Source organism: Zophobas morio, unplaced genomic scaffold (assembly GCF_036711695.1).
Source record: "Zophobas morio isolate AGI-343-1 ecotype UQ-CSIRO unplaced genomic scaffold, CSIRO_AGI_Zmor_V1 ptg000007l, whole genome shotgun sequence".
Taxonomy (NCBI): Eukaryota; Metazoa; Arthropoda; class Insecta; order Coleoptera; family Tenebrionidae; genus Zophobas; species Zophobas morio.
In genome coordinates this window covers 4442454-4461357 of record NW_026972112.1, presented here as the reverse complement: position 1 = coordinate 4461357, position 18904 = coordinate 4442454, and the positions used below count along the sequence as shown (strand labels likewise).

Genomic DNA, 18904 nt, shown 5'->3' with positions numbered 1-18904 from the left:
TTTTTCAGTTTTTTGATTCGTCAGTTTTTCTTTCATTTTTCAGTTTTTCGATATTTCAGTTCTTCGACTTTCCATTTTTGACTTATGGATTTTTCGATGTGTCGACTTTTTACTTTTTCGATTTTTAAATTTTAGATTTCTCAATTTTTTTGAATTTTAGTTTTTCAATATTTAAAATTTTAGATTTTTCTGTTCTCGATTTTTCATTTTAGCTCTTCCATTTTTCAATTTTTCAAATGTTTCGATTTCTTAATCTTTCGATTTTTCGACTTTCCGGTTTCTGTTTTTCAATTGTCGTTTTTTCAAATTTTCGATTTTTCAATTTTTCAAATTCGACATTTAAAACTGTTAATTTTTCGATTTTTCAATTAATCGATGTTTTGATTTTCCCATTTCTTGACTTTCGAGGGTTTCGATATTCCTGCTCAATTCTTTAATTTTTCGATTTTTAAAGTTTTTGATTTTTCATTTTTTAGTTTTTTTAAGGTTTCGATTTTTCGACTTCACTTTATGGATTTTTCGATTGCTCAATTTTTTTACTTTTTAGGTTCTCAGTTTTTGGATATTTCAGTTTTCGGATATTTCAGGTTTTCCCATTTTTCAGTTTTTCGATATCTCAGTTTTGGGAATTTTCAATATTTTGATTCTTCGACTTTTCGATTTTTGACTCCTGGATTTTACGATGTGTCGATTTTTTTACTTTTTCGATTCTTCATTTTTCGATTTTTAAATTTTAGATTTTTTAATTTTTAAAGTTTTAGATTTTTCGATTTCTCGATTTTTCATTTCAGTTCTGCGATATTTCAATTTTTCAAGTTTTCGAATTTTTCAAATGTTTTAATCTTTTGATTTTTCGACTACCCGGTTTTAGATTTTCTGTTTTTCAATTGTAATTTTGTCAAATTTTCGATTTTTTAATTTTTCAAATTTGACTTTTATAAACCCTCAATTTTTCGATTTTTCAATTAATCGATGTTTTGATTTTCCCATTTCTTGACATTCGAGTGTTTCGATTTTCCTGTTCTTCAATTCTTTAATTTTTCGATTTTTCAGGTTTTTGGTCTTTCAATTTTTCGATTTTTTAAGGTTTCGACTTCACTTTATGGATTTTTCGATTGCTCAATTTTTTGACTTTTTAGGTTCTCAGTTTTTGGATATTTCAGTTTTCGGATTTTTCAGGTTTTCCCATTTTTCAGTTTTTCTTTCATTTTTCAGTTTGTCGATATCGCAGTTTTGGTATTTTTAAATATTTTGATTCTTCCACTTTTCAATTTTTGACTCCTGGATTTTTCGATGTGTCGACTTTTTTACTTTTACGATTTTTCAATTTTTCGATTTTTTAATTTTTTTTTTTAATTTTTAAAATTTTTGATTTTTCGATTTCTCGATTTTTCATTTCAGTTCTTCGATATTTCAATTTTTCAAGTTTTCGAATTTTTCAAATGTTTCGATTTCTTAATCTTTTGATTTTTCGAATTCGCGGTTTTAGATGTTCTGTTTTTCACATGTCATTTTGTCAAATTTTCGATTTTTTAATTTTTCAAATTTGACTTTTATAAACTCCTAATTTTTAGATTTTTCCATTAATCGATGTTTTGATTTTCCCACTTCTTGACCTTCGAGTGTTTCGATTTTTCTGTTCTTCAATTCTTTAATTTTTTGATTTTTCAGGTTTTTGATTTTTCAATTTTTCGATTTTTTAAGGTTTCTATTTTTCGACTTCATTTTTTTGATTTTTCGATTTTTCAGTTTTTAGATATTTCAGTTTTAGGATTTTTCAATATTTCAATTCTTCTATTTTTGACTTCTGGATTTTTCGATGTGTTTTACTTTTTCGATTTTTCAATTTTTGGATTTTAAAATGTTAGATTGTTCAATCTTTTGATATTTTAGTTTTTCAATATTTCTTAGTCTTTCGATTTTTCGACTTCATGGTTTTAGGTGTTCTGTTTTTCAATTTTTCGATTTGTTAATTTTTCATTCCCGATTTTTCAGTTTTTCAATTTTTTATTTTGGCCTATTTCGGTTTCTCATTTTTTCCAGTTTTCCATTTTTTCGTTTTTTTTTTATTTTTCCGCTTTTCCAATTTTTCAACTTTTAACTTTTTGTTTGTCGAATTCTCTATTTTTCAATTTTTCGACTTCATCACTTTTCGATTTCTCGTTCTTTTGATCATTCAATCTCACAATTTTTCAATTTTTCGAATTTTAAGTTTTTTGATTTCTCGATTTATCGAGATTTGGATTTTCCGATATTTTGATTGTCAATTTATAAATCGTTCAATTTTTAACTTTTCGATTTTGGCCTATTCGGTTTCTCAATTCTTCGACTTTTCGACTCCATGATTTCTTGATCTTTTTATTTTTCGATTTCTCGGTTTTTCGATTTTCCAGTTTTTCGATGTTTCGATCTTTCAGTTATCCGACTTTTTAAATTTGGGAGTTTCGATTTCTCAATTTTTCGTTATTCGATTTTTAAATTTTAGATTTTTGAATTTTACATTTTTTCGATTTTCTGATATTTCATTTTTCGATTTTCAGTTCTTCGATCTTTCGATTTTTCAATGTTTCGGTTTTACGATTTTTTAAGGTTTCGGTTTTTCGATTATTAGATTTCTCGATTTTTCAAATTTTCGATTATTTTAATTTTTCATTTTTTTTCTCACTGTCAATATCATACAGTGTATTGAAAACAACTACAAAAATTGTCACTAAAAACATTTAAAAATTCATACAAAATAGAACACAGTGTTTCCAAAACATTTTCCCGAAAAAAATCCATTGGGTTATTGCGATTTCAACAATATTCTTAGTTTAAGACGTTTTGCTAGTATAAAACACAAATAAAGAATTAATTCTTAGTTAAACAAAATATGTAAAATCATCTAAATATGTACCAAAAATATTCACCTAGTCGTTATAAAAACCGACTAAACAACTATTTCCCGCAGAAATTATAGTGTAAACCAACCAAGTTGCTTCTGAACGCTTAGAGTCGATAATGGCCTGAGCGCGCTTTGGGCTGTAGATCAAACAAGTTCTCAGGCGACAAGTTGTAGTGAAACAACTTTTTTTATCGACTATTTAAATTTGGCGCTTGCCTTTGGCGGTTGAGGACTCCAATGTCAATAAGGGTGGTTTTGCAAAATCAGACTGTATGTCGCATCTATATTAATCTATACTGAGATGCCGCCAGAGGCCCAGCTCTTTGCAGCAAAAAATCGTAAATAGCAATGAAGATCGATCCTGCCATCACCGCACATTTTCGAATTTTTTATTTCGGGATGTAATTTGCCAAATAATATAAAAAAATCCAATAAAAAAAAAATCGTGTGACCGGATCGGGCCCCTTGACGAAGCGGGCCCGTGTTCCAGCGAACACATGGAACACCGGTAGTTACGCCACTGATTCCACCTCACTAATTAAAAAAAATTGCACTAATCCGGCAAAAGCTACGACCGATTTTTCAACCTCACGTGTAAGAATCCACAACTCATGAAATCCACCGTCTCAACAGTTAGGAATGCAGATGTTATCATCGCTCGCACCAAAGATTACCTACGGGTTCATTATCCTAATGAACCTCTTCGATTTAATGTGCGCCATATATCCAACTAACGCAACTGCCATTCCTCTCATCATTGTAAATGCTGTCGTAAAATTACAACATCTGGGACAACGAGTTTTCAGGAAAGACGACAACGCCAGCGAAAGTTCGTTTCATAATGACGCGCTGTGTGCTTTTATCTCGTGTATGCGTGAGATGTTTCGTCAGTAGATTCCATCAGGGTCGAATTAGGTAACCGACGAGATGTTGACTAGCCTAGCGGATGGAGCGGCTCTTTTGTAAGTGTGGCTAAAAAATCAATTGTCGCGTTGGGTTGTGACATCATTTTTTCTACGATACGTGCAAGTACGAAAAGAGTGCTCTAGGGACACAGTTATTGTTGAAAAGCGCCTGAAGGCGGCCGACCGCGATTTCTCTTCTTGGACGAAATTTCCGGCTTGGGAGGGCCAGGACGCGAAGAAACCAGCAAGTGCAAGCCGGACTCGTTTAAACCGTGTTAATAAAACAAGAAAGATCACGAGGTCTAGCTATAATCTGTTCCACCGTAACTGTCATTATGGTTATACAATAGTATTAAAAAGTAGAGGAAAATTATGTACGTAGAAATCTAGAAGCAGCCAGTCGTAGACGTGATTTTTGCTATGAATAAGCATTAACTTTCTTTCCTTTTTGGAATTAGCGCGGTTCGATGGTCGTTTTAACTTCGCAAGCCATCAAACAATCAGGATGTAAGTAAAGAATTGTAAATAACAATTATTAGTTACCGCAGTGAGGAGAAACGGAGTGGCTTGAGGCGGAAAGGTACTACTACGCATATGTCAAAGAGGAAGTAGTACGCACCGATCAATTATCTACGTTCCACGTATCCACATTTCTCTAATTTTTGTGAACTTTTCAACAATTACATAATCAGCTTCAGCAAACTTGTTTTCGCTCATTCAAGTGATTTTACATCTTTCAATGTAAAATTGTAAATTGCGCTTGTAGCACTCACGTAGTGAAAGTCCCAGAATCCCAGCAACGCGGAAGTCGGAATTATCTCATATCTGCAATTTGAGAATCGGATTTGTGTTTATCTACACGCCATAAATATTAAAACCGCCATGCGACCTATGTAAATTTTAACTGTTTATGTTTTTTACACTTCGTTAATTTTTAACGGCAAGCCGTAATTTAGCCGAGTCCGTTAACGCGGCTCCTCGATTAAAAACAATAACAATTAATTGTATGTAGGACAAATTCGTGAAAGTGTACGCACGTCAAAACTGTGTTAATTTTTTGTGGCGAAGATGTTAATGAAAAAACAAACAAACCGTGTGATGTATGATAAGTGACAACAGATGGATGTGCGAAAACTTTCATTTTTGATAGCCTTATAGTCGGAGGTGATCTACACAATAGCAAGGACAACGCACGTCTTATTTTATTGTTGAAGAAGAAAGTTGTAATTATTGTTACACAGCGTATTAAAATTTGACGACCACGCAGCAGACCATATCTTTCGAATAAAATGGGCTCTATTGTTTGTGACGCCTTGCAGAGGCATGGATTTTATCGAAACGGGTTTTCAATGGAAGGGAATCTTGCTGTAAATTTAATTACTAGTTTTGTTTGTTCGTGGAGTGGTGAGGATTTGCGAGTTTATTTACTGATTCGTTGGTTGATAAAATCAGTTTTAATGGTATGTTGAGGATGGAAACATGGCGGCGAAAACGTTGTCAAGGTAACCGCCTGCGTGATATCGCCCCGGCTATTTAAGTTGCAACATGCCAGAATTACCTACAACGTGAATGCTTAAGAAAAAGAATTTTTGGACAATACCGCTAACATAATTATTTTATTCTGTTACATAGACACGACAAGAGAACAGTTTATAATCACGGTTTTTAAACCCAGTCTCTCATTTTGTGAGTTACCAGCAAATTTTCTTATTTCAAACTTTTATTTATGCTTTTTGAATCTCACAAAAAAATCGCTGTACAAAAAAATAAAGAAAAGTTCTAAGTGAAGATTATTTTCACAATGCAGAGTCAGCGTAATTGGATATTGCTGATTCAGCGCAATTTGACGTTGCTGACTGCTGAAACGAAAGTCCTTGAATTTGTTTTTCTTCTTGTGTTTAATTTTTTGAACAAGCTGAAAGGATCTTGAGGTCCCTGGTGCTTTTTTTGAGGAAATTGAAAGATTTTGGGGTCCTCCTTGGTGTTCTATTTTTTGAATAAGTTTAAAGAATCTTGCGCCTCTGGTATCTTTCTTTTTGAAGAATCTCGGGGACCTTAGTGTTTTATCTTAGATGAAGTTTAAACAATTATTTAATTTTTTGAAGAAGCTGAAGGAATCTTGAAGTAGTGTGTTCCTGCTGTTTTATTTTTTAAAGAACATAAAAGAACCTTAGGGCTCCTGGTGTTTTATTTTTTAAGAAATTGAAAGAATATTGGAGTCATGTTTTAAAGAAGTTGACAAAATCTTGGGGTCCCGACGTTTTACTTTTTGAAGAATTTGAAAAAATCTAGTGTTTCCTAGTGTTCTATTTTTTTTGAAGAAATTGAAAGAATCTTGAGGCTCCTGGTGTTTTATTTTTTTTGAAGAAGTTTAAAGACTCTTGAGGCCCCTGGTGTTGTATTTTTTTTTAAATTGAAATAATATTGGAGCCCTTAGTAATGTTCCTGTCATGATCTCTAGAGTACGAAAAAAGTGATCTCCCGTTTCCGTCTGTCGGTCTGTCTGTCTGTCTTTTGTCTGTTTGTCTGTCTGTATCCATTTTTATTAGACACGTAATCTCCGAAACTGTTGTACCGATTGTTGTCAAATTTTGCACATACGTTAGAAATATCATGTAGAAGGTCAATACTAACCAAAAGTTGGCTAATTATCCCCAAATATTATTGATGACGTTATCTCCAAAATTTACTCTTGTACTTGTAGTGTGTGAATCCGTGTTGAATTTTCACCCTAGACATCCAGAGTTTTTAGAAAAAATTTAAAACTGAATAGAATAATTGCAATATAACTTTCTTTATCCTAAGTATCTTCATTTTCTCAGAGGGCATGGCATTTGCCAAAATCAGTCTTATCTCAGCAAGTACTAGCCCCACCCACCCGGCCTCTATTTTCTCAGAGGGTATGGCAATTGCCAAAATCAGTTTTATCTGGTCAAGTACTAGCCCCGCCCACCCACCCCTACTTTCTCAGAATATATGTCATTTGCTAAAACAAGACTTATGTTACCAAGTACTAGCTCCCCCACCCGCCCTTTTTCCTCAGAGGGTCTTATTTTGACTCCTAATAAAATAAATATCTCTTTTCCTAATTTCATGAACAAGCAGTAGACACGCCCACCCACCCCTTCTTCGTTCCCGTGAGTACTCTTTAATATTGTTCAGTCCTATCTTAGTAAGTTTTAGCCCCGCCCACCCACCCTTTACTTTAGTAGAAGATATGTCATTTGCCAAAATCAGGCTTACCTTAGCAAGTACTAGCCCTGCCCACCCGCCCTCTATTTTCTCAGAGGGTATGGCATTGGTCAAAATCTGAGGAAGTACTGGCCCCATCCACCCACCCTTTCTTTTCTTAGAGGATGTCATTTGCCAAAATCAGTCTTATCTTACCAAGTACTAGCCCCACCCACCCACCCTTTCTTTTCTTAGAGGATATGTGATTTGCCAAAATCAGTCTTATCTTATCAAGTACTAGCCCCGCCCACCCGCCCTCTATTTTCTCAGAGGGTATGGCATTGGCCAAAATCAGTCTTATCTGAACAAGTACTACCACCACCCACCCGCCCCTACATTCTCAGAGGATATGTCATTTGCCAAAATAAGACTTATTTTAGCAAATACTACCCTCTGAGGAAAAAGGGCGGGTGGGAGGGGGGGCTAGTACTTGCTAACATAAGTCTTGTTTTGACATATCGTCTGAGAAAATAGGGGGCGGGTGGGTGGGGCTAATACTTGGTAAAATAAGACTGATTTTGGCAAATCACATATCCTCTAAGAAAAGAAAGGGTGGGTGGGTGGGGCTAGTACTTGATAAGATAAGACTGATTTTGGCAGATCTCTGAGAAAATAGAGGGCGGGTGGGCGGTCCTAGTACTTGTTAAGATTTTTGATTTTGCCCCTATTATTTTTGTAAAAACTTGTGAAATTTAAAGGTGTTAAATTGCAAATTTCCATAGTAACGAATTAAATTCCTAAATCTACCCGAAATGTGCAAAACATGAGTGTTTTTACTTGTGATTTATCATTGCATTCATATTTTTAGATTTGCTTATACAGGTGGCTCAAAAAAAATAATGAATGTGTCAATTTATGTTATTGATTAAACCAGGAACGGTTCACTCTATTTTCCCAGAAAATTTTGGGAATACAATACTGTCATTTTTAGTATTACAGTGCACCAATCCAAGGTGTCCTTGCAAAAATGTTGATGACGTCGTCACAAAATTCTGTAAAGTAAAAACTCAACTAAAAAATACTGGATATGTTTCACTGTACTTTAGGTGCGAGCTAAGTGCTGGTGTTTTATTTTTTGAAGAAATTGATGTTTTAAAGAAGTTGATAAAATTTTAGGGTCCAGGTGTTTTATTTTTGAAGAATTTTGAAAAAATCTAGTCTTCCCCGGAATCCCTGCTGTTCTATTTTTTGAAATTTTAAGAATCTGGGAGCCCCTGGCGTTTTATTTTTTGAAGAGTTTTAAAGAATGTTGAGGTGACCGGTGTTTTATTTTTAGAAGAATTTGAAAAGAATCTGGTGTTCCCTGATGTTTTATATTTCGAAGACGTTTAAAGAATCTTGAGGCTCCTGATATTTTATTTTTTGAAGAAATTGATATTTTAAAGAAGTTGATAAAATTTTAGGGTCCAGGTGTTTTATTTTTTGAAGAATTTTGAAAAAATCTGGTCTTCCCCGGAATCCCTGGTGTTCTTTTTTTTTGAAATTTGAAGAATCTGGGAGCCCCTAGTGTTTTATTTTTTGAAGAAGTTGAAAGAATCTTGAGGTTCCCGGTAATTTATTTTTAAAAGAATTTGAAAAAAAACTGGTGCTCCCTGGTGTTCTATTTTTTGAAGAAGTTTAAAGAATCTTGAGGCCCCTGATGTTATAGATTTTTTAAAGTAATTAAAAAAATATTGAAAGAATATTGGAGCCCTTAGTCATGTTTTAAAAAAGTTGACAGAATATTGGGATCCCGATGTTTTATTTTTTGAAGAATTTGAAAAAATCTGGTGTTTCCTGGTGTTTTATTTTTTTAAAGATTTTGAAAAAATCTTGAGGCTCCTGTGTTTTATTTTTTTGAAGAAGTTGAAAGCAATATAAATAGTTTGGAAAGATTATGGAACCCTGGTGTTTTTATTTTTTAAGAAGATAAAGAATCGTAGACCTTGTGTTCTATTTTTTGAACAAGTTGAAAGGATCTTGGGATCCCAGGTGCTTTTTTTAAGGACATTGAAAGAAACTTGGTGTCTTTGGTTTTCCATTTTTTGAAGGAGTTGAAAGAATCTTGAGATCTCTAGTGTTCTATTTTTTGAAGAAGTTTAAAAATGTCGGGGCTCCTAATATTTTATTTTAGATGAAGTTTAAACAATCTTAGGGCCACCAGTGTTTTACTTTTTGACTTTTTGAGGCAGTTGAAAGGATGTTGAGGTTCCCGGTATGTCATTTTTAAAAGAATTTTAAAAGAATCTAGTGTTCCCTGGTGTTTTATTTTTTGAAAATGGTTAAAAAATCTTGAGGCCCCTGCTGTTGTATTTTTTAAAGAAATTAAAAGAATATTGGAGTCCTTAGTCATGTTTTGAAGAATTTGACACAATCTTGGGGTCCCAATGAGAATTTGAAAAAATTTGGTATTCCCTGCTGTTCTACTTTTTTGAAAAACTTGAAAGAATCTTGAGGCTCCTGGTGTTTTATTTATTTGTTTTTTTTTGGAGAAATTGAAAAAATTTGATGCTCGTATTCCATTTTTTGAAAAAGTTTAAAAAATGTGAAAGCCCCTAGTGCTTTATTTTTTGAAGAAGTTGAAAGAATTTTGAGGCTCCTGGTGTTTATTTTTTGAAGAAATTGATATTTTAAAGAAGTTGATAAAATTTTAGGGTCTAGGTGTTTTATTTTTTGAAGAATTTTGAAAAAATCTGACCTTCCCTGATGTTTTATTTTTTGAAGAAGTTTAAAGTCTTTTAGGACCCCTGTATTCTATTTTTTGAAAATATCGAAACAAACTTCCAGCTGCTGATATTTTGTTACTGAAGGAGTTTGGAAGAATTTTGAGATCCCAAGTGTTTTATATCGTTTGAAAATTGTCAACATATCAGGATATCTGAAGTGTCTTAATTTAAAAAAAAATTGAAATAATCTTTCTAATGACAAATCCAATACAAAATTCAAAACCAAAACAACAGTCATAAAATCAAAAGTACGTAATTTATGAATTAGTGAAATTCCACACTTTTTACGTAAAATAAATTGTCTTTTTTGAATTTAAGATAGCTTGACGAAATCTGTAAATATAAGATGTCGCTAAACTGTGTATCGAACGCACTAACATCTTCACGCTTAAGGACAATAACATAAAATAAACACAACCTTCGCCTGTTCTTCGCTTTTCTAGGTTATTGTTTACGGAATTACCTATTTTGTTTTATTTCGGTCAAGGAAGTTTGACACCAAAGGTAAATATTTTAAATATATTTGGTTGTTTTAATATTTTTTCTTTCGTTTAAAAACGATAGTTACTTTGAAGTGTGACCACATACACAACATGACGCATTGTGGTCAATTTTACGTTCTTTCAATGATTTCAGCCTTATTTTTAACGTGTTACATTGCAATAATCACGTATCCCGCAAGATAAAATTCCATTAGATTAATTAACACGAAGAAATACCACAGAGAATTGTTGTTAACGATCAACTTTATATTCTACTACCTTTGGAGCAAAACAAAACAAGGTTTAAAAACACTTAAATGAATCATCACTCGGTATATGGCCGTAGATGGCGGAGGCGCCAGTTTATTCTTTTTTCTCTTTCTGCTTGACCAAATTTGAGAACATACGTTGGACGGTTTTGATTACAATTTTTGTTTTATTATGCTGTGCCAATCCGACAAGTGACACTAAGAATCTACTCTTCAACCACCGTGAGATATTTCTGTAAAATGGAACTAAATCTTGTTTATTAATTAATAATTATTCGGCAAGGTCCAACTTTGGGTGAACTTTCCAAAGGATGGTTGCGCGAACCACCAATTATACGACAATTATTTTCATTCCAATTATTTAAAAATCTCATGGTCGACATGAATTCGAGAGGCACTGTTTAACGAAGTCTGCACACAAACTAATTATAATGTACAGGTCGTTCCGAATACCGTTACCTCAAAATCCTGTCATATTTCATACCGGAATTCCTTGCTGAAATTTCTCTGTACGACTCATGCGTGTAAAAATTCTGCTAATAATGCGATTAAAACTGAATAATTTAGATTTCCGACACCACATGAGAGTAATTAGAAAACACTGAAATCGCACACTTTCCCATAACGTTTCATCAGATACTGTTTTACAAGGTGTTCCCATGAATGAAATAGTGATGAGATGTGTGTGTGTGGTTTGAGGTACCGTAAAACCGCAACAACGCCACTTCCGACTCTTCGGATGTACAATTTTAGCCTTGCCAATGGGGGCCAGCTTCCGATTTATCTCAAAGTAATTTTTTTCCCGATGCATTGGCATGGTACTAATTCGGGGTTCTGAAGCAGAACGACTGCGGAAATTTTCCTGGTAAGAAAATACTAATGGCAAGAATTTCTTGGGCGTGTGAAGCATACCTCATAAATTGTCCGCAAACCCACCATATTCTCGACCACGGTCCATCCCAGCCCAGTTCGCGAGGAAATGGATTTTTGCGATAACATTTTAAGTATTACGGCGGCAACGGTCCGCCGATTACGCATTTCTCTTTATTTCGAAAAAAGTAGAACACAGATCGGTTTTGAGGACTTCGGGGCTCTTTCTTGCACCGAAAACGAACAATTGAGTTGCAACATCTGAGAACATCTTCATCAAATCCGACCACTTTCTCTGTTTAGCGCGGCGATAATTGTAACATTGTAATAAACAAATAAATCTTCATCGTAAGCGAGGTCTTTTGAAGGTAGGTGACTCGGTCCAGTAATAACCAGCGAAGGTCAACCGGTCACCGGTGGTAGGTAACTCTGAAATTTTCTACAACATTCCATCGTGCGGCCATTATTGCATTATTTGCCATGTGCGTCATCCCGGAGTTGGTGATTACCAAAGACGAACACACGGCGCTTGGCCCAAAAATCAACGATATCGATAATGGGCCCTGTTACGACATCGAGGTAATGGCGTTTCTCGGAGAGATTAAGCCGATTAGCTAACACATACCTGTTTGAAATAGAAAAGTCACACTTGGAAATCACTCGGAAGAACACGCTCGGCGCAGGTACGACTCAAACACTTTCTAAGTCGGTACTAACCGTATCGAGAATGTTACTCGAAGAAGGTGATATGGAGGAGAGGGGCTACACCTGTTGGAGCTGCGAAGTCTACTGCGATTTAACAGTCATGACGAAGGAAATTAAATGAGGGGGCACGAGCAGGACCTGCATGACAGATGGGTGTAGTCAAATAGGTGCTTAAATTAGTTCCAGTACACTGTATGAGCTGCTTTACAGAGTTACGTAATTCTTCTCAAAAATTATTTTAGTAATTATTTGCATAACAAGTGTTTACGAATGAGTACTCGTGTTAATGAGTTTCCTTCGGGCGTTTTTTTTTGCTGAAAATCTGTGACATTCCTGACTTGGTGGAAGCGCCAAAATGGGTTGTGGCGAGCGGAAGCGTGTCCAAAGGAACGGAAGTACGACCGTAAAGACGGAAGTAACTATACTGTGATTAATGTAGTGAATAGTATAGACACTATATTTGTAATATTCTATGGTTATACAAAGACAATTTGGAAACTTACTTAATTATATAAGACTACTATTACCACAAAACTGTCACAACCTGGAGTTACTTTTAAGTCATAACAAACTTTGAGGTGCAAAGTTTTTGATTAAATATCTGTTTAAAAATTTATTGTGTTTGGGACCTTCTTTCTCTATGTAAATCAGTATTTGTTTGTACAAATAGAAACACTGTGAAAGTATAAATATTTTTTGAGCATAATGTGGTACTTCTTGATGTTAAATAAACGGACTATTTTTTGTTCCCGTGTTGGTAAGAGATGGAATTTAATCTTTCTTAGAAGTGGTGTCACTTAAGCAAAAAGAAGGAAGGTAGTAATAAAAAGCTTTCGTTAATATTGATTTTTAAACTTTGTAAATCACGTGCTATGACTCAGTATGTATGACTAAGCTAGATTATCGACACTTCGTTTAAAAACGAAAACGATTTATTAGTGGTATGATTATTTTAGCCCAGTTTTGAATTAGAAATTTAAATATGAATTTTTAAGAGAGATTTCGTGTAGACACACTTTCAAAGTAATAATTAACGCTAGCCTGAAACTTAATAACATTTATTAGACATGATAATATTCATTATGATTCAAAGCAACTGATTTAAGTAGATGTGTTATAATTATTTGTAGAATGTAGTTTCACAAATGTATGTAAATACAGAAAGATCACATTGTATTTTTTACAGTTAAATGCAACCAACTATACACTTAGATTTTTCACAAAATTTCCTTGTCTTGTAGCAGTTTTTTCTTTATAATTCTCAGCTGGTAGTGTAGATGCCGCCACTAGGTTGAAATCGTTGGGAAATCCACATGGATTTTCCGTTTTCATCACCCATCCGGTTTCGTTCGGGTCAAGCCTTGACAAGCGTCAGTTACAATCAAATTCAGTAATCAATAATAGAGAGTACTAAGAGCTGAATATTCTAAAACAAGTTCCGCACCCCAATATCCATGGCAAGTAAGTCTAGATTCCAATATTTATGTAAAAGTTTCGTGATTAAAAGTCAAATACAGAAAAAATATTATTTACTTGTAGTTATTATTCAACACATTGTAGATGCAAATGTACCTACCTGAATAAAAGATTGATAGTAAATGAATACGGGTTTAATTTTACAATGAACAGCGTAACGTGCAAAATATATTTTAATACAAAATACTAACCTAGTTCGAAAAAAGTGACTGAAAATTTATACTACATGTTTTGTTGGTTGCCTACTCAAGTATTAACATTGCAGCTGCTGCCACTTCCACCCTCCCGAACTGGTCACCACAACCCCCCGAGTGGTCCACCGAAGAACGCTCACTTCTCCCCCAAGACGTCATCACACAGCCCCACGACATCACCTTACCCACCCTCCTACTCAAAAGCGATTCCTTCCCTTACCCCTTCCCGATTGACAGCGGTAGATGCAAAACACTCAAAACCTCCGTGGACCCCAAAACCCTCGAAAGAAACATCAACTCCGCCTATCCAATCCTCCACGAAAACGTCCTCCATCTATACGCCCGTTTCATCCTCCACAAGCGACAACATGGCAGCCCCATCGAGAAAGAACTCTACAGCGACATGGACGTGTTGAAGTTCGTGGACCGACTCTTGACGAAACGGGCGGTCACGTTTATGGGTAGACGCGACCTCTGGATACTACTAAACAACAAAAGAGGGAGCCAAAACTGGGAGACCATAGGAACGGTTAACCAAAAACCCCCACTAGTGTTGAAAGATTGTCTTAGCTATGAAGAAATTAAGTTGTCGGTTTTTCTGTCAGTTAGTTCGTACACGTATTTTGTGAATATTGGGGACCGGAAGAATTTTGCGGTGTTCAAGGAAGAGAGGGAGGGAATTGAGGATGAGGGGGTGATCGTGGGGCTGATTGGGGCACGGATGGTGAAGGACGAGGTTATGGAGTATCAGGAGGTGGTGATAACGAAGAGGCAGAACACGAAAAACAATGGATATGGGAAAGGGAATGCGCCTAATATACATAGTTTGTTTGCGAGCTTCTATGAAGAAGAGTGTTTGGAATATGAAGAGGTAATTGAAAAGCAGCGAACGCTACCGATGAATTTGCAGCGTTACACCAGTTTGAAAAACGGGGAATTGTTAGATAACCACGTCTATTACAAAAGACTGATTTTTTCCATGGATACTTTTTTCGTAGAAGCTAACCAAAGAGCGTTAGAAAGAAACACCTCTGCGTATGTCCACGTCGTCGGTATAGGGTTAGGTGTCTGGCAAAAGTCACCATGTCAGAACAAACTCTTTATGGATACTTGTGGTCAAAGAATACAACTTCTGGGACCACATCTTCACAATATCAGCGATATTTGTTTCGCGTATATCAGCCATGATGCGTGCTTGAATTTCAAGCATGGTGATGTTGTCCCAATTGAAGGACATCCGCAAGGTGGCATCAAACTTCACATATACAACAGGGAACCCCATTCTAGATTGACGGGACTCGATAAAGACAAGCTTCTTGTGGTGTCTTACGCGTGGGATGGAAACTCCATGCCCGGGAACGAATTTTGGGATAAAAAGTTGGCAGGGAGCGGAGATTCCGCTGCTGCTTCGTCTACCCAGATCGCAGAGTTGCATAATCCTTTCATCAACCCGAAAGTCGCGGCTGTTAACTTAAGAGTAGTTGCTGGTGGGAAGGTTCTGGGTTTTGATGAGTATGCGGAAAAGTCGAACAGAGGTTAGGAAAGAAAAGATTAAATTATTTTTGAACTTTGTAATTATAGGTGTTTACGGGTGTTTTTTAAGAAATAAAACTTATGTCTGATTAGTTGTTTAATTGTTTTATGTTGATAGAACTAAAAGAGACAAATAAATTAATTTTTAAACGAATACATTATAGTTATAGTTAGTAGTTTTTGATAAAGGAATTTATAGTTCTTAGCCATTGGTGTAGATGCCACTGGTAGTTTGAAATGGGTGGAAAATCCACATGGGTTTTTTTATCGCCTATTCGACTTTGTTCGAGTGTTCCAGACAGGTTGTTACGAAGATGCAGTCTTTGTAAACAATGTGTCGAATTTATGAATAGGTGCTAGGATATTAATTTATAGTCAAGTTCATCACAACGATGACAAGTAAGTCTTAGCTTTATTTGTAATATTTGCCTAATAACTTTCTGAAGATAAAAATATCACCCAAAAATAGTATACATTTGCATTATTCAACATATTCTAGGTGGTAAGTGTACCTAAATTCAAAATTTATAATTAATGAATACGGAGTTAATTGTATAAAACGAAATAAATTAACAACATAATATTGCGCAATACACGATTATCTAAATTTTGAATATCTAAATAATGTGAAAAATTAACGATCATTTATTAGATTTCATGCTTCACAGAAGAGAATAATTACTAACCTAATTCACGAACAACACAATAGTAAATGAACAAGATAAAAGATGTATTGTTGGTTGCCTAGTCATCATTTAATTTCCATTGCAGCTACTACCACCTCCACCCTCCCCAACTGGTCACCACAACCCCCCAAATGGTCCGCCGAAGAACGATCTCTTCTTCCACAAGAAACCACACAGCCACCAGACATCACTTTACCCACACTCCTATCTCAAAGCGACTCCTTTCCTCGACCCTTCCCCATTGACAGTGGTAGATGCAAAAAACTGAAAACCTCAGTCGACGAAACCATCCTTGAACGAAACATAAACTCCGCTTATCCAATCCTCCACGAAAACATCCTCCACCTATTCGCCCGTTTCATCCTCCACAAACGCAAAAATGGCAACTCCATAGAAAAAGAACTCTACAACAACTTGGATGTGTTGACTTTCGTTGACAGACTGTTAACAAAACGGGCGGCCACTTTCATGGGTAAACGCGACTCCTGGACGTTATTAAACAACAAAAAAGGGAGTAAAAACTGGGAAAGCATAGGGACACTCGACCAGAAACCTCCACTAGTTTTAAAAGATTGTCTTAGCTATGAAGAAATTAAGTTGTCTGCTTTTTTGTCAGTCAGTTCGTACACGTACTTCGTGAATGTCGGAGACCGGAAGAATTTTGCGGTGTTCAACGAAGAGCGAGAGGGAATCCAGGATGAAGGGATCATCATGGGGATTATAGGGCCAAGAATGGTGAAGGACGAAGTTATGGAGTACCAAGAACTTGTAATAACGAAGAGGCAAAACACGAAAAGCAACGGCTACGGCAAAGGGAATTCGCCAAATATACACAGTTTTTTTGCAAGCTTCTACGAAGAAGACTGTTTGGAGTACAAAGACGCGCTTGAAAAACAGAAACTACCAGCAAATTCGCAACGTTATACCAGTTTGAAAAACGGCGATCTTCTCGATAACTACGTCTACTACAAACGACTGATTTTTTCCATGGACACTCTCTTTGTTGAAGCTAATCAAAGAGCGGTGGAGAGAAACACCACTGCTTATGTTCACGTCGTAGGTATCGGGTTAGGTGTGTGGAAAAAGTCGCCGTGTCAAAACAAACTCTTCATGGATTCCTGTGGACGGAGAATACAACTTTTGGGGAAGCATCTTCATAGTGTTAGCGACATTTGTTTCGCGTACATCAACCATGATGCGTGCTTGACATTCAAACACGGCGATGTTGTCCCAATCGAGGGTCACCCGCAGGGTGGGATCAAGCTCCATATGTATAAGAGGGGACCCCATTCTAGACTCACGGGACATGATAAGGATAAGCTTCTGGTGGTGTCGTATGCGTGGGATGGCAATGCGCTGCCTGGGAATGAGTTTTGGAATAAGAAGTTGGGGAGCAGCGGAGACTCGGCTGCGGCTTCTTCTACCCAGATTGCAGAGTTGCATAATCCTTTCATTAATCCAAAGGTTGTGGCTAGTAATTTGAGAGTAGTTGTTGGTGGGAAGGTTGTAGGTTTTGGGGAATATTTGGAAAAGGTGAACAGAGGTGAGAAAAGGAAACGAGATTAAGAGGTATTTTTAAGATACTTGAAGTGTTTTTGAAGAAATAAAATATACATTTGACTAGTTGTTTGCTTGTTTTGCGATGAGTGGGTCGTAAATGATACAAACAATTTTGCGGCTGAAAACAAAATAAAAATTCTATTACTTGACGATGTGTATTCTGAGTAAAGTTTCTCTAGGGTACCTAAATTTTCGTTTGGGCATTGTTACAAGAAAAAACCCTTGTTTTGCAATATTTATGGATAGATAAACAAAGGGTATGCGCTTCTTTATAGTACCAATAAAAGCCTCATGCTATCTAAAGTGATTATAAATAAATCTTTGGATAATTCACTAACGCGTCTAATTTTTGTTTGTTGTTTGTAAATTCACAATTCGTGTTAAGATTTTTAACTGTTCTAATACAGTAATGTTTATATAAAAACATGTGACAGGAAATTCACTCGACGGTTTTACTTACGTTATTACACTATCCACACTTCAGAACTTCTCACTCGGTAGTTAGTAATGTTTCATTTATGGCATTAAATCATTCTTGAATGTTGATCCATTTTGAGGAAAAAGACCTTGTAAAACGTGTCAAAAGCGGCATATTTGGCTCTTTTGCGAAAACAGGGTAGAGCGTATAATATGCGGCAGGTTTTTTGGGCACAGAGATGTGGTCTGTGTTTTACTGTTATTACAGTATTTCACTAGTAGAACCTTGCGATAGTCAAGACAAACTCCGGATCATAGAAAAACTTCCCTTGATTCCATAGAAATTTCCAATAACTAAAAAAACTGGTAGTATTCATTGTAATAGCCATCCTTTTCCAGCTTATTCATGTCGAGTTTTTTCTTAGCTAGATTCAGATTATCATGTAGTGGTTTGTCCCTGAATCCATGGCATTGAGACTTCGTATCTTCTATTCGGTTATCTAGTCACTGTCTTCTGAAAATTATCAAGGATTTCTTGTTCGTGCTCTTGCTTAGATTTCCGCTCTTCTAGATTCTCAATACCCAAAACATCAAGAGTCCATACATCTGTCAGTTTTTGTGTTGTTCACCACAGAAGAGTTTTCCTGCTATATGAGCACAGATTAAGATTCAGATGGGCGCTTGGCTTCTTTCGTTGATTTTGATCTTAAGGTCTTGCAGTTCGTTCATCCATTGACCATTTCGTATACTCAATATATTAGTACAAATGACTGGTCCAAGGCTTCAAGTGTAACTTTTATCAGGATTTTCCAAATAGACACGATAGCAATGATGAGAAGTGACTTCAGATGAAAGACCTCCAAACAAAGCATGAATAAGTTCTTCCAGTGGCGTAAATAGCACCCCCGCAGATCCCGCAATGCGGGGGGGGCACAGCGTCAAAAGGGGCGCAGACCGTAACGTAACCGATATATTTTTTTAAAATGT

At 35.7% G+C, this 18904-nt stretch overlaps 3 protein-coding genes and 1 long non-coding RNA gene across 7 annotated transcripts in view; 3 read left to right on the top strand and 1 right to left on the bottom strand.

The window, feature by feature from the left end:
* The window catches only part of LOC135124283 (uncharacterized), a 30713-nt gene extending 18636 nt beyond the window's left edge, over positions 1-12077 (bottom strand). For 3 of the 4 annotated variants that reach the window (XM_064049241.1, XM_064049242.1, XM_064049240.1), the window contains exon 1: positions 11972-12077. The gene's annotated coding sequence lies outside the window, so the exon portion shown is untranslated. The remainder of the gene's footprint in view (positions 1-11971) is intronic. The other variant, XM_064049239.1, reaches the window with a different exon arrangement.
* LOC135124291 (uncharacterized) lies at positions 11814-12757 on the top strand. The gene is made up of 2 exons (XR_010279778.1): positions 11814-11925; positions 11985-12757. It is a non-coding gene; the product is annotated as an uncharacterized LOC135124291 (long non-coding RNA).
* A 481-nt stretch (positions 12758-13238) lies between these two features.
* On the top strand, positions 13239-15346 carry LOC135124285 (uncharacterized). Its single transcript, XM_064049245.1, has 2 exons — positions 13239-13512; positions 13793-15346. Exons 1-2 carry the CDS (start codon positions 13506-13508, stop codon positions 15259-15261), a joined length of 1476 nt encoding a protein of 491 aa, XP_063905315.1. The 5' UTR covers positions 13239-13505; the 3' UTR covers positions 15262-15346.
* Positions 15347-15505: 159 nt separating this feature from the next.
* Positions 15506-17560, top strand: LOC135124284 (uncharacterized). Its single transcript, XM_064049244.1, has 2 exons — positions 15506-15653; positions 16026-17560. The coding sequence occupies exons 1-2, from the start codon at positions 15647-15649 to the stop codon at positions 17504-17506; spliced, it is 1488 nt and encodes a 495-aa protein (XP_063905314.1). The 5' UTR covers positions 15506-15646; the 3' UTR covers positions 17507-17560.
* Positions 17561-18904: the final 1344 nt, after the last annotated feature.